At 44.8% G+C, this 22663-nt stretch overlaps 1 protein-coding gene across 1 annotated transcript in view; it reads right to left on the bottom strand.

The window, feature by feature from the left end:
* The window catches only part of Gadl1 (glutamate decarboxylase like 1), a 145878-nt gene that overhangs the window by 60788 nt on the left and 62427 nt on the right, over positions 1 to 22663 (bottom strand). The window contains exon 11 of the mRNA XM_038323838.1: positions 7476 to 7675. Coding sequence (XP_038179766.1) covers positions 7476 to 7675 — 200 coding nt within the window. The remainder of the gene's footprint in view (positions 1 to 7475; positions 7676 to 22663) is intronic.

Below are 22663 nucleotides of genomic sequence, written 5' to 3'. Positions count from 1 at the left end.
CTCTGCAGGTTGTTGCTGCTGTTGAGACTCACACAAATGCTTCTTCGAGCCTGCTTTAAAAATTTCCCCCCAGTGAACATTCATTTAACAAGAATGCCACAACAAAGGCCTAGAAGGAGCTTCAAGCAACAGGTAGCCTTGGGTGTGAAACAGGGCTGGCTTCTCTAGGCAGGCATCAAAAAGTGCACAATCATCCACTCCTCACAGCCCCTCCCTCTCCCGCCTTCCCTCCATGTGAGTTTGTGTGTGTGTGCGCGCGCGTGCACATGTCTGCATGTGTGTGTGTGTGGAGGCCCTCCATGTGAGTTTGTGTGTGTGTGCGCACGTGCACATGTCTGCATGTGTGTGTGTGGAGGCCCTCCATGTGAGTTTGTGTGTGTGTGTGCGCGTGCACATGTCTGCATGTGTGTGTGTGTGGAGTCCCTCCATGTGAGTTTGTGTGTGTGTGTGCGCGTGCACATGTCTGCATGTGTGTGTGTGTGGAGTCCCTCCATGTGAGTTTGTATGTGTGTGTGCGCGTGCACATGTCTGCATGTGTGTGTGTGTGTGCACGTGCACATGTCTGCATGTGTGTGGAGTCCCTCCATGTGAGTTTGTATATGTGTGCGCGTGCACATGTCTGCATGTGTGTGTGTGGAGTCCCTCCATGTGAGTTTGTATGTGTGTGTGTGCGTGCACATGTCTGCATGTGTGTGTGTGTGGAGTCCCTCCATGTGAGTTTGTATGTGTGTGTGCGTGCACATGTCTGCATGTGTGTGTGTGTGGAGTCCCTCCATGTGTGTGTGCGTGCACATGTCTGCATGTGTGTGTGTGGAGGCCCTCCATGTGAGTTTGTGTGTGTGTGTGTGCGTGCACATGTCTGCATGTGTGTGTGTGTGTGTGTGTGTGGAGTCCCTCCATGTGAGTTTGTATGTGTGTGTGCGCGTGCACATGTCTGCATGTGTGTGTGTGTGTGCACGTGCACATGTCTGCATGTGTGTGGAGTCCCTCCATGTGAGTTTGTATATGTGTGCGCGTGCACATGTCTGCATGTGTGTGTGTGGAGTCCCTCCATGTGAGTTTGTATGTGTGTGTGTGCGTGCACATGTCTGCATGTGTGTGTGTGTGGAGTCCCTCCATGTGAGTTTGTATGTGTGTGTGCGTGCACATGTCTGCATGTGTGTGTGTGTGGAGTCCCTCCATGTGTGTGTGCGTGCACATGTCTGCATGTGTGTGTGTGGAGTCCCTGCATGTGAGTTTGTGTGTGTGTGTGTGCGTGCACATGTCTGCATGTGTGTGTGTGTGGAGTCCCTCCATGTGAGTTTGTATGTGTGTGTGCGTGCACATGTCTGCATGTGTGTGTGTGTGGAGTCCCTCCATGTGAGTTTGTATGTGTGTGTGCGTGCACATGTCTGCATGTGTGTGTGTGTGGAGTCCCTCCATGTGTGTGTGCGTGCACATGTCTGCATGTGTGTGTGTGGAGTCCCTGCATGTGAGTTTGTGTGTGTGTGTGCGCGTGCACATGTCTGCATGTGTGTGTGTGTGTGTGTGGAGTCCCTCCATGTGAGTTTGTGTGTGTGTGTGCGCGTGCACATGTCTGCGTGTGTGTGTGTGTGTGTGTGTGTGTGTGTATGTGGAGTCTCTCCATGTGAGTTTGTGTGTGTGTGTGCGCGTGCACATGTCTGCATGTGTGTGTGTGGAGGTCATAGGTCAGCATTGTGTGTTTTCTTCTGTTGTTTTCCACTTCAGGTTTTGAGATAGGGTCTCTCATTAAATCTGGAGTTATTGATTTTCCTAGACTACCCAGCCAGCAATAATCACAGAACCCTCTATAGTAATATTTTATCTATGTTTTAATAAATAAAGCTTGCCTAAAGATCAGAAGGAGAAAGCTAAGCCACTAGAGGTCAGTCAGGCAGTGGTGGCACATACCTTTAATCCCGGGATTTGGGAAACAGAGGCAGATCTATCTCTGTGAATTCAAGGTCACCCCGGGCTTCATAAGATCAGTGCAGAAACAAATCCAGGTGGTGGCTGCTCACACCTTTAATCCCAATACTAGGGAGTCACACCTTTAATCCCAGCACTAGAGGGACTATAAAATGAGAGGAGAGAGGGGCTTGGGTCGCTTAGTCTGTTTAGTCTGCTTAACCTGCTTGGTCTGCTTAGTCTGTGGTTGCTCAGACTTGGTAGAGGTAAGACTTCTCTAGTGACTTGGCTCCTTTGCTTTTCTGGTTTTAGGTTGAACCCCAAATCTGTCTCTGGGTTTTTATTATTTATGCTACAATAATCCTGTCGCAGAGTCCTCAGCCCTGTGATTACATGTATAGCCAATGTACTTAGTTTTTTTCTCTCTCTTTTTTTAAATTCTATGTGTGTATGTATGTATGTGTGTGGCACGTGCACATCTGGGTGTGTGCATGTGCACCAGTGCCCATGAAGGCCATAAGAGGGCACCACATCCCCTGGAGCTGGAGTTACAGACAGTTATGAACTGCCTCACAAGGGAGCTAAGAATAGATCTCCTGTCCTCTGTAGGATCAGCATGCACTCTTAACATTGATCCATCTCTCCAATCTTATGCTGCCTTTTGATGTGGGTAGTGAGTCCTCAAGCTTTTATTTTCCTCCTTAACCATCACCCAGCCCTAGAAGATGAGAAGTTAGCCCCCACGCAGGCTTTCAGCTCACTCGGCACACCTTGCATTGGGCTCAAAGGAACACTGATTCCTCAGCAACCTGAAGAGAAGGAATTCTGAATCACTGCTATCTCCAGAGAGAAATACTATGATCCCAATTGGAATGGGAGGATCCCACAGAGAGTAGAAGAATCCCTAGCAGTGGTCCCCTTCTCTTCTTTCTGGATTTCTGATGGCCCACATGATCAGAGTCCTTTGCCTCTTAAACATATCTGCCCTTCCAGAGGTTGGGAGGGCCGAGATGAAACAGTCTGTTCTAGGCACTATAAGACCCTGTACCCATGAAGTTCTAGCTGCTGTGGTTGCCTGCACAAGATCAACCCAGCCAATATTCCAGCATGTATGGGAGAAGCCTTCCCAACCACTCCTGGCTGAGGAGCTACAGAGCCCTAGGGCTGCCAGGAGAAGATGAGTCAGCTGTCTTTAGGGGTGTGGCCCCTGGTTGGTAGATCACGCTCTGCCTGCCTGCCTGCCTGCCTGCCATCACTGTATTCCTAGTCATGACCATCCTGAACTAACCCTCTGAAACAGTAAGAAAGCCTCAACTAAATGCTTTCTTTTCTAAGCAGCCTTGGCCATGGTATCTCTTCACAGCAATAGTAAACCTAGGACAAAGGCACACGGTGTTATTTGGGGTATTTCTCCTGGCAGCCAGTCTATCTGGTTCTAACCTCATGGTTCACACCAAAAGAATATGCACCAGAACTGAGACAATATTTGACTTCAGAGCAAAACAAAAACTGGGCTACAAGCCAACTAGTAAGTACAGAAAGAAATTAGACCAGGGTTCTAAGACTCTTAATCCTAGAGAAACAGCTGCCAAGCTTGTCATTTCCCGGTCATTCAGAGGGAGGGGGCAAAAGGACTCTGCCCCCTTCACTTGACATTGGGCACAAGAGGATAATGTGACTTTTGCTGACCCCAGGAATATATTGTTGTCCATCAGGAGCATGGAAAGATGAGGGGTACAAAAACCTATTATGAATAACAGCACGAAAGCTGGGGATGTTTTTCTCAAATATTTAAATATAGGTCACAGAGCCTGCAGCGCTATTCACTGAAATGTTAATTCCACTCAATTCAACTTGACAAACGTTTACAAACAATAAGGATTTGTTGAACTGAATTGAAATGTTAACATTTATCCTCCTGTGATACCGCGTCTGAAAGAATTAGAAAGTATCCTTAGACTATAAACTCCAATCTACCCTGAGACGAATATTAACTTCAGAATAAATACCGTCATCAAATATTTATATCTTGCCTTATTTCAGGACACCTGTCATTGAGTCACTGGGAGGCTTTGGCAAAATAGCACCACATCCTGCCACATTTAAATAGTACAAGCAAATAAGAGCCAGGGGCACAGCTTTCTGACTTTTATTTTAATTTAATGGGTAAGTATGCATATTTATTATAAACAGTCTCCTGTTCTCATTGCTAGGTCATCGTCTCTCTACTCATAGCAGGGCATATTAGCCTCATTTCTAGGTAAAGCACGTTCCCCCCCAAGGCTCAACAGATTTTTTTAAAGTATTTATTTATTTAAATTTATGTGTACATGTGTGTGTATGTGCGCCTGAGTGTTACCATGTGTGCACAGAAACTCACAGAGGTCAGAAGAGGGTGTCTGAGACTCGGGAACTGGAATTACGGATGGTTATGAGTTCCCATGTAGGTGCTGGGAACAGAACTAGGGTCCTCTGCCAAAGCAGCAACCACTCCTAACCACTAAGCATCTCTCTAGCCCACTCAGCAGATCCCTTATAAGACTAGATGACTGAGTCGATCTGAATCCAGGGCACATGTCTCAGTATGACCATGCTGTGTGCTGGCCTGGCAGCAGCAACTAACAGACATTTTCTTCACTCAAGAATGATTCAACTGTCTTTGAGATTGTTGTACTGAAGTTCGTCTTGAATTTGGTAAAATAGAGATCGATTCCTGGTAACTGCTGTGGGAGAAAAACACAGCACGCAGAACAGGCACTGAACAGCAGAGAGAAGCCGGCCTGGTGATATTCCGTGAGCGTTTGATCAAGCTGTGCCTGAAGTCATCACTCAGGCTTACAAGTGATGTCGGTGATGGGAGGCGAGGTCACTTTTCTTCATTTATCATAGCGTGGGGCCTCTGCTATTTACACCTGCCTGCTTCAGTTCCCAGGGGGAAAGCCAGACCTAAGTTAAAGGTTCTACAAGGTTAAATGACCCACAGAACCTAGTGCCAATGGAGAATCCAAATGCCGAGGCTCTAGAATCAAACTATCTTGGGCTACTTAAAAAAAATGCGCTCTCTCTCTCTGTATGTGTGTGCATGCATGTCTGTGCATGCACACATGTACATGCGCGCGCGCGCGTGTGTGTGTGTACATGTTTGAGTGTAGCCACTTGCATGTCAAGGTCAGAGGACTGCCTTGCATGTCGGTCCCCACCTTCCACATTCTTTCAGGCAGTGTGTCTTTATTTTTCTCCGCTGTATGTGCCAGGTTGCACACTGGGGACCCTCCTGTCCCTGCCTCCCTTCTCTTCTGAGGAACCTTGGGAGTATAAATGTGCATAAACTACTGTATTTGGTTTTACTTAGGTTTGGAAGACCCTAACCCTGAGACATCATGCTTGCACAAGAACTGCTTACCCACTGAGCTTTCTCTCTTGCCCTCTTGGGTTTTCTGTGATCTTAACAGGCATTCATCGCCTGTGGGGCCCAGATGGTCTGCCATTCCTTTTTGGGATGCAAATCCTACAGAGATGTGGCTGCCTGACTGCGGAAAGCTGTAGACATGGGCTAATTTCTGATGAGCAATGTCCTCACTGGCAAACAAGTCCCACGGGCAGGAAACTGAGGAAGAAGGGATTCAGATAAAGGGGTTCAAGAGGTGATTTGCTCAAACTCTTCTTGCAGAGTTATCTGTAGTGGTGTTGTAAGGAGGTGTTCCATATCATAGTAGCTAGCTAAACTATGCATAAATATGAACAGGAATGTTTTCATTCCTCAAGTGAACCCAGAGTCTTCCCTTCTTGCCAGGTCCCCATAATACCGGCCACGACAATTGCTCACCTCTGACTCTCACCACGCTGGCTATTAGATAAAATCTTTTGAAATATATTTGTAGCAGACTGTTAGTTTTCACCGAACTAAAAGTTAGAATCTCATCACATGGCCTCTCAAACCTAGGAGGAGGGTTTCACCAGCTGCTAGACTTTGCCTACCTGATTCCCACCAGTAAATGCTTCGCTTCCTTTTGACTGCCCTTGATCTGTGACTTAAGATCTCATGGGCTACTTGTATGGTGGAGTAAGTCCTATAGGACAAACTTAATCTGTGTTGCACAGTTATGGTCACGAAGTTTTGGCTCAAAGTGAACTCTTTCTGATCCTCTGTGCAAAGAACTGTGTTTGTGTTGAACACATCCATAGTAACACACTATAATATTAACAGGCACTAGCTAATTCTTCTTTATTCTTTTATTATTAAATGTGTATGGGTGTTTCACCTGCATGTGTGTCTGTTTATCACATGTTCCTGGCTCCTTCAGAGGCCGGAAGAAGGTGTCAGATTCCCTGGTACTGGAGTTGCTGAGTTGTTGAGCTGCCATGCGGGTGCTGGGAACAGACCTGGGTCTTTTGGAAGAGCAGTCGGTGCTCTTACCTGCTAAGCCACCTCTCCAGTCCCTTGAGCCACCTTCCCAGCTCCCTGAGTCACCTTCCAAGCTCCCTGAGCCACCTTTCTAACCCCCTAAAATATTCCTTAAAGAGCAATCACGCGAATTACTGACTCTAGCTTTCTCCAAATGCTAAGACCAATTGTTTACCTGTTCTGGTAGAGGGTACTTCCTGCCCCTTGAGGTTGAATGATCTCTCTGGGCACTGCACACACATGGTGCATATGCATACATGTAGGCAAATACTCATACACATATAATGAAAGTAAATAAATTCTTTTAAAAGATATTTGAAAGAATTCCCATTATTGTTATTTTGCTGGATTAGAACTGAGGTGCAGTGAGTCCACATGCTTATCCAAGCTACACAGCAAGTAAATGATACCACTAAGTTTTGAATTGGCTTGTTTTACTTGACAGGGTGGTGAAAGCCTTTAATCCCGGCACTGGGTTGGTCAAAGAAGATAGATCTCTAAGTTCAAGACCAGCTTGGCCTACATATTGAGTTTCAGGGCAGGCAGAGCTATATAATGAAACTATGTCTCGAAGAAAAACAAAAATTAAAATTGAACTGGTTTGTCCTTCTTCCGTGCTTAGCAACGGGCCAGGAGGAGGTGAGACCCATCGCACGCCAGTGTCATCAGGTTCCTCTGACTGATAAAACATAGGATGAAAAAGTTTTGATTTATTTGAGAAAAAAAAATCTATATTTGCGAAGACTAATTTTGAGAGTACATAATTAAATTTGTGTATTCATTTTTGAGACAGGACCTTTCTGTAAAGCCATAGCTGGTCTTGAACTCCCAGAAATCCAGCTGCCTCCACCTCCTGAACGCTGTGGTTACAGGTACACGCCACCATTCAGGCTTTTCAAGAATCTCTATTATGCTTCGTTTATCCCTGCTCTCTCACCTGAGTGTGTCCCTTAGTGGCAAGAAGAGAGGGTAGAGGACTTCTCTGCACAAGCTTCTAAGACACGGTAGGCACTAAAGAAATGCTTACTATGTGCACAAAGGAACTCAGAGCAAAGATTATGTATAGAATCTACCAACGCTATTTTCATTTGGTCTTTCTAACACTCACACATGCAAACATGTACGCATGCACGCGCACACACACACATATGCCTGCACATACCTAGACAGAGCAAGGGCACGGTTAACTCTCTCCTCTAGTCCTAAGGTGCCCAGGGCCTTCCAGGTCATCCAGAACTTGAAGGCGTCAGGTCTCCTGCTGCACTGGATGGATTTGTCTCCTGTGTCGTAGCTGACATCGTAGAATTTATCCTGCTGGAACAGATAGGTGGCTTTGGCAGAGTAGCACTTCTTAAGAAGATCCTTAGAAAAAGAAAGTAATGGAGAGTCAGGGCCCGTTCACTTTAGAGTAAGCTCTGTGTCAAATACACACAGAAACAAACCCTGCCTGACATCTGCTCCCAGAGATGCCACACCACTGCTGGCAGTGGAGGGTGGACACAACCTGTGTGCTTTAAGGTGGAGACCCAGAGTTCACCCAGGAGCAGGCAGTACAAGACCCACTCTCCAGGTGTCACCAAGGGCTACGAGGGGCTAAGAGGACCAAAGGCCCCATCACCATGATACCAAGGCCTCGGTTTCTCGAAAGAAATACCTCTCTTAATCACTCAAAGCTCCTTCAAAGGAAAGCCAAAACTTGGTCCATTTTTGTAGCACATTACAGTTTGTAGCACATTACAGGTTGTAGTACATTACGCCATTTCAAGGGCAAACTCTAAGCTTTTAAATCCCCTTCTTTCCAACAGATCGCCACGCTGAGCAGCCATGTGTGACAATGACCCAGGAAGAGCTCATTCAGTGGAAGAGCCAAGAAGACTGAACCAGTGCTTCATCATTCCAGAGCAGCGGCAGCCACCGGTGATCTCTTGCTTGTTTCATCCTGATTCCATTTGCAGCCGGATTCTATTCCCGTGTCTGGACTGGTGGCCTCCCACTAAGAAGCTAGTGACAAGCCCACCTTGTGGTCAAGAGTCTACCATCTTCTCCGTTATTGGAATGGAAGCCATACTGTCGTCTTTAGTACCAGAAAGAGTTTACACAAGGCAGTCACCTACTGTCCTATATCTTCCTGAGAATTCTTATAAGGGCCCCTGCTCCCTGCCTTTGACCCTTCTCCACCAGATCTTGTCCCATGTACGAGCTCAGACTTTTGGTTTGAGTTTGTCTCTGCTTGACATCACCTGTAAACCAACAGAGCACATGTGGCTTATCTGTGAGCGCTGAATGTCAGCCATCCTATGCATGGCCTTCCCTCTCCATCTAAGGCTTGCCTTCCTCTCGGTCCCCTCTCATCCACCCCAGCCTGTGCACTGGCCCATCCTCTTCAGCTCATACTTGGCTACAAGAATCAGCTTTCTTTAAGGGTGCCCCTCCTGGCAGGTTGACATGTTTCAGGGACAGCCACTCACCCACATATAGGGGTAGCCCAAGTGGACTGATGAGCTTAAAAATGAAAAGAAGGAGTTGGGGAAGGAGAGTAAATAAGACTAAAAGGAACTATAGAAAATTCTCAAAGAACGAATAAGAATGAGGAAAGAGACACATGCTACTTCTCCTCCCAATGTGACTGTGAAGTCACTTCTATCAGCCATGAAAGATTTGAAAAGAATCCCGAAACCAGCGAGCTTTAGGTGCTAGGGAAATGACTCAGTTAAAATGAAGTGCTTGCCACATTACCATGAAGATCTGAGTTCGATGTCTAGAACCCACATTAAAACCAACAAAATGGGGTGGGAGACGGGGTTCTAAGAGTGTTTAGTAGCCTTGCAGAGAACTTGTGTTTAGATCCTAGCGCCTGTGTGGTGCTGCATAACCACCTCTAACTCCAGCTCCAGGGGATCCAGTGCTCTCTTCTGGCCTCCACTGGTTCCTTCACATACATGTTACACATAAACTCACACAGGCATGCACTTATACACATGAGTAAAGTAAGGAAAGGAATAAACCTTTGAAACAAACAGGCTTGCATATGTAATATTAGCACCAAGGAGATAAAGAAAGTGAATTCTCGGGCCACTGGCAAACCAGTCTAGCCCGACCAGCGATTTTGAGGTGAAAATGGGAGATGCTTTGTAAACCAATAAAGTGGGCAGTGCCTAAGGCATGATCTTCAAGGTTAACCATGGCTTCCACAGCATGTACACTGGCTTTTCCTGTCTCTGTCTCTATCTCAGTCTTGATCTCTCTGCCTCTCTGTCTCTGTCCCTCTCTCACCTCTCGGTCTCTGTCTCTGTCTCTTTGGCTATGTGTCTCTCTCTTATGCATGTGCACACATGTACAAACTCATTTATACACACAATATACACATACATGTGCACATAAAACAAGGCAAAAATAATGATGAATATTGACCATGTCTCATGCAAGCTTTGGGGACTGATAAGTGATGGAGACAGGGGCAACCATTTCAGAAGAGAAACCACATGGTCACAGGTAAATGCAGAAAAAGACGATGAGGAACCAGAATGCAAAGCGTGATTGATGGTCCTTCAACAGCGGCACAGTTAATATCGCTGCTCAGAGAAATCCCCTGCCTGGGAAGGTTTCATAAGAAAACAAGCAAACAAACAAAAACCACTGACGGCTTAACATTTAGCTATCTAAATGAAATGATTTATTGCATTAATAAGTGGATGGGATATCTAATTAGTTTCAGGGCACACACCAACCAGGAGAAGAGACTCATATATCCAGGAAAAATAACATTTTGGAACATATACAGAAAAAGTCAGCATTAATAAAAAGTAAATCCCCTACTTCCTATTAAGCTAATGGTCAGAAGGCTATATTTAAATGTTCACAGCTACACCCTTGGTCCTAGTAGCATGGTATACACCGGTAATAAGAATCCAGCGCAGGAATCCAGAGAGAAAGTCAGTTGCTGTATATTAACTCGGATTGTCCTTAGTCATTACCAGACAGGGTGTTAGGATGCACACTGTGGCAAGTGAAGAAGGTCCAACCAAATAGGAATTTGTATAGATTTGACTATGAAAGCTACGTCTTCAAGCCCAACTGGATTAGGATCGAATGGTACCTATCTTCAGGACCGTGTCCCTTACTCTCCCATTGTCATCTGTGTTAGTCCCATTCCTAACAGAAGGTCAGCAGCCAGGACTGGGATGGATGTAGGGGACCTGAGATCCTGTGGAGAAGCTGTTTGCAGAGAACAGACAGTGCAGGAGAGACCTGTCTGCTCCTGGAACTGTTGACAAAGTTCATCACCTCAACTACACACTCAGTCAGCTTTGTCAGGCCCTATAGCCTCTCCCCTCCCCCACCACTATCAGCCTCCATCTTGGTGGGATTGCATTGTCTATTGCCATAAGAATCTGGCCTGAGTCAGCTTAGACAGAAGGTCCTGACCCTGACTTCTGACCACCCACATTGTCAAACAAATTCTTCACCCTTTTCTCTTGGCTCTAGCCTTTCCCAAGAACCCTGTTAAATCTATTTAACATGTTTGCCTTTGGTTACTAATGCTCTCTTTGCTGCCTCTTCCCCATGCTGTGTGATCATAAATCCCTCACTGAGCCACTCTGTGTTCAGACTCAACCCCATTTCTCTGATGAGATCTTCTTTCCCTGGGGAACTGGTTCCTGAAAGCGTTCTGGTTTTATTTTATTTTATTCTTTATTGTATACATGAGTGCTGTGTATGTATGTGCATGCTAGCTTTTGTGACAACTTGGTACCAGCTAGAGTCATCGAAAGGGAAATAGCCTCCATCGAGAAACTACCTCTATAGGGTAGGCAAGCCTGTAAGGCATTTTCTTAATCAGTAATTGATGTGGGAGAGCCCAGTCCATTGTGGGTGGGGCCAACCCTGGGCTGGTGGTTCTGGGCTTTATAACAAAGCAGACTGAGCAAGCCATGAGGAGCAAGCCGGTAAGCAGCACCCCTCCATGGCCTCTGCATCAGCTTCTGCTTCTGATGATAAACCGTGGTATGGAAGTGTGAGCAAACTCATTCACCAGTTGCTTTTGGTCATCGTTTTTCAGCACAGCAGCAGAAGCCTTAACTAAGACAACATGTGACTGTGTACGGGTCTACAGAGGCTACATCACAAGGCTGGGTCCTTTGCTATCAGTCTCCACCTTCTTCCCTTGAGACAGGATCTCTCATTGAACCTAGAGAGCTACAGCAATCCTGTGGTCTGTGCTCTCCTCCACACCTAGCGTTTTACAAGGGTTGGGTCAGGATTTGAACTCGTGTCCATATGTGCTGTGGGACAATGGCCTTTTATCCTGTCACTTGTATTATGTTTAATAAAATGCTGATTGGCCAGTAGCCAGGCAGGAAGTAGAGGCAGGGCGATGAGAACAGGAGAATTCTGGGAAGAGGAAAGAATCAGTCTGCAGCTGTCACCCAGACACAAAGGAAGCAAGATGTGACTGCCTTGCTGATAAAAGGTACCAAGCCAGGTGGCTAACACACACAAGAATTATGGGCTAATATAAGTTATAAGAGTTAATAAGAAGCCTGAGCTAATAGGCCAATCAGTTTATAATTGATGTAGGCCTCTGTGTGTTTATTTGGAACTAAATGGATGTGGGATCTGAAATGGATGTGGGATTCTGGGAACAGAAAACCTCTGTCAACACATAGGATTGTACAAGTGTTCTTACCCACTGAGCCATCTTCCCAGTCAGTGCATTTTGTTTTTGAAGATTCTGTTGCCTGGCTTCTGTGCTCTTTAATACGACACAGATAGAGGGACATGGCCTCTCACTTCCAACTTCTCATCTGAACCTTATGCTGGCCAAATCTAGCCAAAAGCCAATCTGCAAGGAACTCTGGGAAACATTTAATAATGGGCCAGGCCCCTTTGTCTGCAGAGGGCTCAGAACAGATTACACAGTAGAGATAAGCAGGAGAAGGGAGTTCAGCTTTCATCGTCACTGCATGTCACGGTGCCTAATCTAGCATGTTTGATAACCATAACCAGAGCTGACATCTGCCAAAGTCATACTATTTATCCAGACAATGTACGACGATGGCATTGAAACTCAAGTACCCTAGACCATGTGTCGCTGAGATGGTGGAGTTAGAGTTCAAACCAAGGCAGCTTGGGTTTGGGGCTTGACCTCTCAGTTTATCACCTTCTGCTGTTTAAACAATGGACACTCAAAGACTTGTGCAAAGAGTGCTGGGGCCTGGTGACATTTCAGGATGCCATCCAAAGCACAGCTCAGCCAGCGGTTTGCATCTTCTTGTCACCTTTGACTTCCAGGGGAAACATCCAATTTAGCTGTCTCTGGTCCAGCTATCAGTGACCATACAGACGAATGTGAGTCAACACTCTGTATCCCACAGACAAAACTCCCTGCTTCCTCACGCTTCAGGAATCAGCAGTGTTTAGCTCATCAAATAAAAGCTATCAACAATTCCTTCCCTCTGCTTTTCCTAGATTCTCTCCCAGGCTGCCATTATTAACATGCAAACAATTTTTCTAAATTATTTAGCAAACAGGCATATTAATCATCTTTATAGTAATTAATTCATGCCAAAGTTATTAATCTTTTTATAGAATTCATATGATGATGCCAGGATCCTGGGCATACTACCCCAGCGTGGTATTAGGTACTTAAGCTGATATTTGATGACGGGATGTATGCAACAAAATTCAGCCTACTCTAAAAGAGGAACTTGGTTTTAACCTAGAGCATCATCCAGTAAAGGCCAGATGTAGAGGAGAGCCTGAAATTTAAATGCTGGACTAGACATGGGAATCACACCAGGAGCTCACTCCAGCTGTGGTCACCTCCACGGGATCAGTCCAACCAAAATTCTGGCATAGATGGAGGAGGTGCTCTCCAAGCCGTCATATGCTGAGTTGTTGGCCATTAAAAACTAGTGGGGTAGGGAGGGGAATAAGTCTTCTTCCTCTGTAGCCATTGGTACATTGTTCCACATTCCAGGAGATAGTCTCGCCCCCATACACCTCAGAGCAGCACTAATTGGACTTGCTAGGTTACCAGAAAAAGTGGGGGATGATGGAGAGGTAGCTCAGTGGTTAAGGCCACTTCTTGCTCTTTCAGAGGACCTGAGTTTTGTTCCCACCATCCATGTTGTATAGTTCACAACTGAACATAATTTCACCAACACCCTCTTCTGGCCTATGTGGACACCTGTACACACATGCTACACACACACACACACACAAAAAAAAAAAAAAAAGAGATGAAGTTGGGAGGAGCCATGATGGGGAATTTTGGAGGAGTTGGAAGGGAAAACAGGGTGGGGTAGACATAGTCATGTAGTCATGTTCCATTATATATGTGTATGAAATTGTTAAGAATAAAAATAATATTTTTTAAGCCCCCTTAAAATGACCAGGCCTAGTAATTATTTATCTGGTAGACATTTTGAATGCCTTAATATACAGAGAAAGCTGTGCCAGGCTCTGGTGATCAGGTGGCGAATGAGAAAGCCACTGTCACTGAGAAGTTTCTGGTGGGAACTGAAGACAGAGAAGCAAACTACTCAGCAGGTGCTAGGACAGGAAGAAGAACAAGGTGCCACCGAGTTCAGCAGCAAGGTACCTTTCATCACATAGAGATGCCACACAGGGCTCTTCAGAGGGAACACAACAGCCCTGGGCTGAAAGAGGGGAGGTGGGGTAGAGTGGCATTAGCTATTAACTCTGCATAATTAGAGTTAATTAACAAGGTGCAGTAGGGCTGTAGAGCTGGCTGGAAGGCAAAGAATGGTCAAGGAATCTTAAATGCCATGGTGAGGAGGATTTGAGGAAACCCTCGCAGGCGCCTGCAGATATTGAACTTGGTTTCTGCTCTGGGAAGATAGAGAGCGAATGAGGAAATGCGAAGTCTGCTTTGGATGTAGCTGTCTGTGTCAGCTCAGGCAGAGGCACTGAAGCAGCTGAGCTGGACTTTTCTGTGCCCAGTGGAGGTGAGAATGCTTACTCCGTGCACTCGACAGTCATCTTGGGGAGACATCATGGTCCAATGCCCACTAGCAACACCCCTCAATCTCTGAGCAAAGCCATGCCCCACTTCTGCCTGGTGCGTGCCTCGGCACTCCCCCCCTCCCCAGTAGTGGTCATTCACTCTCTCTTGAACTCTCTTGTTCACGGAGGGAGTCACAGATCGGGCTGTTGGCACTCTGCCCCTCGCTGTTTATCCAATGAGCGCTATAGTCTGCACTCACCTTTCCTGTGGAGTTGACATATCTGCCTTTTGTCGAGTCAACACGGCACAAAACAGCAGAGGAAACGGCCAGAATACAATGAGGATCTTACGGGGAATCTTAGCCCAGTGGGCTGAGTTGTCCATGATCCTCCTCCAACAAATGCAGCTGAACCTGACTTGTGTCTCTACCTGCCCTTCACACAGGTCTCTCTCTAGATGTCTCAGATGGGAGAGAGGCAGATTTGGCCTTCTCCGGGGATGAGCCCCCTAAGAGATTACCTAGTTTTAAGCAATCAGTTTTGTATACAAGCAACATTAAATGGACTCTTAGAAGGTTGTATTTGTTTGTATATGTGTGTCTCTGTAACAATAATTTAAGAAGTCATAAATTTGAAAGGTAGTTAAGGAACAGTGAAGAAATTTAAGTGGGTAGAGGGAAGAGAAAATGATATAAATACAATACTCATGTCTGAAATTCTCAAAACAAAGGGGATTATTATTATTATTATTATTATTATAGTCTCAGCATGCCTTGAAGAAAAGTCAAGGAAGCATCTTGTGAAATGACAGTGGGCCAGAGAAAGAAAGAAGTGGGGGAAGCAAGGGAGCAGAGACAAGACAAAGGGACAGGTGTGTGGAGACTAAAGGAGTCATGCGGAATCAAGGGGCGGTTTCAGTGCTAAAGCACGGGTAACATGGAGGCATCCGTTCAGGCTGAGATGGGCAAACAGGCACTTGGGAAGCTGCTTCAGCTAAAGAGCATCTACTCCTCGCTTGGAGGCAGAATGAAAGCCTGACAGATCGTCCTTCAGGTCCATCTCTTTCTTTAGCTGAAGGAACAGAGACAAGACATTGTCCCCAACCTTGCTGTAGAGTCATCTTGGAGTCGCCCAGAGAGAAAGAACCTTTGGGACAGACACCCTTCACCAGTTGGGGGTAATTATCCATGACTACAAGGCTATATAAATTTTCACCCATGGAGAACCACCCTCTTCTCCCAACCAGCCAATAAGAACCTCTACTGAGCTGACAAGGGTGGAGCAACACCTTGACCAGCACTTTTCATAAGCTTACCTCTTGCCTCCCACCCCAGTCCCTCCTCTGTCTAAGCCCACAGATCATGTAGGGTGACTGGATCCTATTATCTGTTTCTCTCCCCAGTGTGGCCACACTGACTGCATCTCCTCTTCTGTTTGTGTTACCAGTTTTTTAGTTGTGTAAGAATGGATGGGGAAGTCTAGCTTCTTGGAGCTGTCCAGAGCCTGTTTTTTTTTTTTTTTTTTTTTGCTCTAAAACCTCTGGTTACCATACAGTGTGTCAGAAACCTATGGAACACCACAGACTGCTTGGCTTTGATCCAGCTAGTGGAAACCGTTACATGAGCACAGAGCATTCAGTGATCTACCGTTCCTGTCTAAACAGACATACTGAATGATGCGAGATAGTGCGAGCAGAACCTCCTGCTCCATCCTACCCTTCTACCCCGTCCTTCCCCATTCCCTTCTTACTCCCCACCCCCATTCAAAACCCCCATGTCCTCAGTCCTTAAAACCAGGGCATCTTAGGCTCTAGGTCTATGAACCATGTATATGGGGCTGGAGAGATAGCTCATCAGTAAAGCTCACACTATGCAAAAATGAGGACCTGAGTTTTCATCCCCAACACCCATATAAAATCACCAGCCATGATGACATGGATTTGTAATTCCAGCTATGGATGGTGAGGTGGATTCCTGGGCCTGCTGGCTGGCTAGTCTAACCAAATGGGCAGAACCAGAGGCAGTAAAAGATCCTGTTGCAAAGCAATAAATAAAATAGGATGCAGAGTAGCACAGGTAGACACTGGAGGTTGACCCCTGCCCTCCAACATGCATGGACACACATGTGAGTGCACACCCCAACTCATGTGCAACTGCACACACTCAAATTCATACAGACACAACATAGGCGATGCTATAGGAAGTACTATAGCCACAAGTCTTTAAGTTACCCGCCCACTTGGTTGTGGCCTTTTAAATTATAAATGCTGATGTAAAACGCATGTGCACATTCTCTCTCTCTTCCAGTTGCTGGATTCAGTTCCTGTTGCCTGTTCATGCAGAAAACTGTGATCTATGAGTCTATCCCTAAATAAATAACCCTTTATTATACTCAATTCTGAGCTAGTGTGGGATTTCTTTTTAGCATACATCTTCAAGGTAGAGAAATCATTTACCTTTAATAAGTCACAAAGAAATGTATTTTAAAACTATTCTCCTACCTCGGTTCTATGCAACTTTCCCCCCTAGCCTCATGGGCATTAATGGTTGATGCTGGGCTGTGAGCCTCACATGCCTGTGCAGCTAAGGTCTGTTCATCTACCAGCAACCCCCTTCAACTGAGCAGCCAGGTCTCGTGTTCTGAGCCTTGGTTCACGCAGTCTGCAGTTTGTTCCATGTCCCCCTCTGTCGCAGAGATAACATCCATTTCCTTGTGAGTCCTTTGGTAAGACGCCTGCCGTTTTCCTTACCACATTATTTTTGGGGTGTGTGTGGCTACTGATTTTGTTCTTTTCTCTCTGCTATTATACAGTAAAAACTAAAGTCTTCCAGAACTGCATCTACCCTGAATAAGGGCTCCCTTGCTTGTAAGTGGTTGAACTCTGTCTTTGAACTTGCCTGAGTCTCATCCTAACCCACTTCTGCTGGATCACTTCAGGGAATTGTGCATCTCCTTGCCCCACCCATCTGAGGTACTTCTAGGCCGTGGCTGTCATCCATAGAGCCCCTCTGTTTTTGGATTCTTACCACCCCGCTCCTTTATGCTTGTGTTGCCTAGGGGAAGCTAGGTGAAGAAGTTTGATGATGTTTAGGGTGATTGTACACACATTTTGGAAGAGCTAGTGGAACAGCCTGTAAGTCCCCTACACAGGTGGGTGAACCTGTCACCCTGCCTTTCCAACCTCTCATTTTGTACCTTCCAGTCAGCCACAGCCACTCCAAATGTACCGGTGCTGGCAGCCTTCTGTGACCTGGCTCAAGATCTGCCTGACTTAAGCTGGTTTCAGAAAGTGTCCAGTACACATGCCCGTGGTGTCCAGCAGTGTAGGATTTCTCCATCCATGTCAGTTAATAGACATGGTCAGAAAAGGTATACTGTATGAAAGTTTAGTTCATGATGCTATGCAAGAAAGACTTAACATACTCTTTGTCTTCCACCTTCAGTCTTCAGGTTGATAACCTACTGAGAACTTGAGCTGGTTTTTGCAACTCAATCTGGTTTCTCTTTGGAAGACCATCCTGCCAGCTTTGGGCCCCAGCACAGGAAAGGTGACTGTATGCCTCATGAATGCAGTAGGCATAGCTCTGCTGGCCCTTCTGACCATCCCCTGGTTGGGTCCAGCCCTCTGCTGGATGCAACCTCCCTCGGCTGACTCTTCCCTCTTTGATCTCGCCGCTCCTTTCCTCTTGGGTCCCTACAGCAGCTCACAGATGACCCCCAGAAAGAGCAGCCTTAAGGACATAAGATTATTAGCCAGGAAAGGGAGGGGAGAGGAGAAAAGGGGAGGGAAGAGAAGAGAGAAGAATTGAGAAGAGAGGGAGGGGGAAGAAAGAGTAGAGAAGGAATAAGGAAAAGGTGAGAGAGGGAAGGAGGGAGGAAGGGAAGAGAAGGGGAAGAAATGGTGAGGGTGGGGGAGAAGAAGGGGGGCACGGCTTCCTGGCTTCCTTGATAGGTCTCTGTGTTTTGCCAGCATGTGAACTCACGTATATCACAGGTGCTGAGTTGGTCTGATGTCTGTAGAAACCATCAAACATCATAGACTGTTGGGTGCTTATTGTCTTATAAAGCCCACCCCATCCTTCTTACAGGAAGCATTGCTACGTTTTCAGTCTTTGGTCCCACAGGGATTTCCAGAGCATTGGTAGATCACAGACTGGGACACATTTTCTCCTGAAGTGTGAGGAATGCTCCCTTAAGCCGCCCTGTCTAAGGAAGGGTTGGCATAGGCTGACTGGAGAAGAAAGAGGCAGAACTAAAAGGATATTTTTTAAGAAATGCAATTTAATAATTTGAAACCGTGACACTGTCTAGGGGAGACAGGGAAGTTAGACTCAGTTTCTCAGAGGCTCAAAAGTGCTTCTATAAATAGGGAGACATTTGACAGGGCAGGATCACTTGGCAGGTCTGCTTCCGCCCTACTAGAGTCTAATAATAGCCCGGTTGGGCTTCTCTCTGAGCAGAGGGAGGTTTTTCAGTTTCCCCTGGGTGTCTATCTGCATACCTTCTTTGCTAATAATAATCAAAAATGGTGGTTTTTAAGTTCTGATGACAACCCACCATAAGAAATGATTTTGAATTACAGACAGACGTAGTGCCCACCATCACAGACACAGGCTGGAACACATGTTTCATGGAGCAGTGCACTTCACTACTGCGGTGACTCCACCCTGGGGTTGTCTGTTCCATCCTGCTCTGTTCTATTCATTAAAGGAAAAATCAGATGATCTGGTGTCTCTTAGAATTGACTCTATAACTCAAGACCAATTGGTACAATGAGACTTAACCTCAGGTCACATTAAAACTACCCATTCTAAGGTAGGCTGCCCCAATACCCAGCCCCTCCATTGGACCCTTGCCTGCAACCTCAGTGGAACTCTGAAACACAGCCTGCTACAATACAGAGAGGACCAGGAGAGGAAGGACCAGCCACCTGGCAAGACACCCCACTCTCTAGACCCTCCATAGTGGAGTAGAACCCCAGGTCTCTCCCCCAACTGCCTCAGCTTATCTAGCCAGCCAACAGGAGGGTTTCCTGCAGAGAGGATCAAGAGAGAGGACCAAGACAGGAACTCTAAAGCATAATCTGTGACTACACAGAGTGAGCCAAGAGAGCAGGCTAAGAGAGACCTCAGTGGCTCCCTGAGACACAGACATTGACAGTACAGGGCAGACCAAGAACAATTCCCAAAAAACTCAGCCAGCCACTGCAAGGATTGGACCAAGAGGCAAAGACACTGCTAGCATCAATTGAAGGAAGAAATGGGTAGGCACCAATGCAAGAATTCATCCAACAACCTTATAATCAACATGATAACACCAGAACCAAGGGGTCACACAACAGGAAGGCCTGATCATCCTAACCCAGAAGAAGCAGAAGAAAACAATTTTAAACATAACTTTATGAAGATGATGAAAACCTTTAAAGAGGAAATGAAAAACTCCCTTAAAGAAATGGAGGAAAAAAACAAACAAAAAATTAGAGGAAATTAGTAAATCCCTCAAAGAAACCCAAGAAAACCAAGAAAAAAATCAAACAGGTGAAACAAACAGTTCAAGACTTGAAGACTGAAATACAGGCAATAAAGAAAACATAAACTGAGGGAAATCTGGATATGGAGAATCTGGGTAAACGAACAGGAACTACAGAGGCAAGCATAACCAACAGAATACAAGAGATGGAAGAGAGAGTCTCAGGTGTTGAAGATACTATAGAGGAAATCGACTCATTGGTCAAAGAAAACATTAAATCTAACTTAACACAAAACATCTGGGACATTTGGGACACTATGAAAAGATCAAACCTAAAAATAATAGGGATAGAAGAAGGAGAACTCCAGCTCAAAGGCACAGAAAATATATTCAACAATCGCAGAAGAAAACTTTCCCAACCTACAGAAGGATATCCCTAGGAAGGTACAAGAAGCTTACAGAATACCAAACTGACTGGATCAAAAAAGTGCCCTCACTATGTAATAATCAAAACACAAAAATACATAATAAAAATATTAAGAATTGCAAAGGGAAAAAGTCAAGTAACATATAAAGGTAGACCTATCAGAATTGTACCCAACTTCTCAATGGAAACCATGAAAACCAGAAGGTCCTGGATAGATATGCTGCAGACACTAAGAGACCACAGTTACAAGCCCAGACTACTATACCCAATAAAGCATTAAATCACCATCAATGGAGAAAAAAGATATTCCATAATAAAAACAGATTTAAGGGGGCTGGAGAGATGGCTCAGAGGTTATGAGCGCTGACTGCTCTTCCAGAGGTCCTGAGTTCAATTCCCAGCAACCACATGGTGGCTCACAACCATCTGCAATGAGATCTGGTGCCCTCTTCTGGTGTACAAGCATACACCCAGGCAAAACGCTGTATACATAATAATACAAGAAAAATAAAAAAAACAGATTTAAACAATAAGTATCCACAAACCCAGTCCTACAGAAAGTACCAGAGGGAAAACATCAACCCAAGGAAGTTAACTGCACCCACAAAACCACAGGCGACAGATAACCTCCCACCAGCAAAGCTGAAAGAAGGGAAACACACAACCACTACCACCAAAAAATAATAGGAGTTAACAACCACTGGATTTAATATCAGAGGATTTAATTCACCTATAAAAAGACACAAGCTAAGAGAATGGATACAAAAACAGGATCCAGCCTTCTGCTATATACAAGGAACACACCACAACCCCAAAGACAGACATTACCTCAGAGTAAAGGGTTGGGAAAAGGTTTCCCAATCAAATTGGCCTAAGAAACAAGCGGGTGTAGCTATCCTAATATCGAACAAAATAGATTTTAAACTAAAATCAATGATAAGAGATGGAGAAGGACACTTTATACTCGTAACAAGAACAATTCATCAAGTTGAAGTCTCAATCCTGAACATCTATGCCCCTAATACAGGAGTACCCACTTATGTAAAAGAAACATTACTAAAGCTTAAATCGCACATCAAACTGCACACACTAATAGCAGGAGACTTCAATACTCCACTTTTACCAATGGACAGGACAACCAGACAGAACTTAACAGAGAAATAAGAGAACTAACGGAGGTAATGACTCAAACGCATTTAATAGACATCTATAGAACATTCCACCCAAACACAAAAGAATATACCTTCTTCTCAGCACTTCATGGAACCTTCTCTAAAACTGATCACATACTCAGTAACAAAGCAAACCTCCACAGATTAAAAAAAAAATTGGAGTAACCCCTGTATCTTATCGGATCATCATGGTTTAAAGTTAGAATTTAACAATAACACGACTCTCAGAAAGCATACAAACTATGTAAGTTGAACAGTGAGCTATTGAACCACCCCTGGGTTAAGGAAGAAATAAAGAAATTAAACACTTCCTAGAATTCAATGAGAATGAAGACACAATGTACACAAACCTATGGGACACTATGAAAGCAGTGCTAAGAGGAAAGTTCATAGCAGTAAGTGCCTACGTAAAGTGGAGAAAGCTCACACTAGTGACCTAACAGCGCACCTAAAAGTACTAGAACAAAAAGAAGCAGACTCACCCAGGAGGTGAAGAAGACATGAAATAATCAAATTGAGAGCTGAAATCAATAAAATAGAAACAAAGAAACAATACAAAAAATCAATAAGAGAAAGAGCTGATTCTTTGAGAAAATCAACAACATATACAAACCCTTATCCAAACTAATCAAAAGGCAGAGAGAGAGCATCCAAATTAACAAAATCAGAAATGAAAAGGGGGACATAACAACAGACACTGAGGAAATTCAGAGAATCATTAGGTCATACTACAAAAACCTGTACTCCACAAAATTGGAAAACATAAAAGAAATGGACAATTTTATGTATAGATACCATATACCAAAATTAAATCAAAACCTGGTAAAAAATTTAAATAGACCTATAAACTGCAAGGAAATAGAAACTTTCATCAAAAGTCTCCCAAACAAAGAAAGCCCAAGGTCATATGGTTTTAGTGCAGAATCATACCGGAACTTCTAAGAAGAACTAATACCCATGCTCCTCAAAGTGTTCCACATAATAGAAACAAAAGGAACATCACCATACTCTTTTTACAAGGCTATAGTTACCCTGATACCAAAACCATACAAAGACTCAACCAGAAAAGAGAATTACAGACCAATCTCACTCATGAACATAGATGTAAAAATACTCAATAAAATACTGGTAAACTGAATCCAAGAACATATCAAAAAAATCATCCACCATGATCAAGTCAGCTTCATCCCAGAGATGCAGAGATGGTTCAACAAACAAAAATCTAGCAATGTAATCCATCATATAAACAAACTAAAGAAAAAAACCATATGATCATCCCATTAGATGCTGAAAATGCATTTGACAAAATCCAAT

This window comes from Arvicola amphibius, chromosome 3 (genome assembly GCF_903992535.2).
Source record: "Arvicola amphibius chromosome 3, mArvAmp1.2, whole genome shotgun sequence".
Classification (NCBI taxonomy): domain Eukaryota; kingdom Metazoa; phylum Chordata; class Mammalia; order Rodentia; family Cricetidae; genus Arvicola; species Arvicola amphibius.
This window is presented reverse-complemented; position numbering and strand designations above follow the sequence as displayed.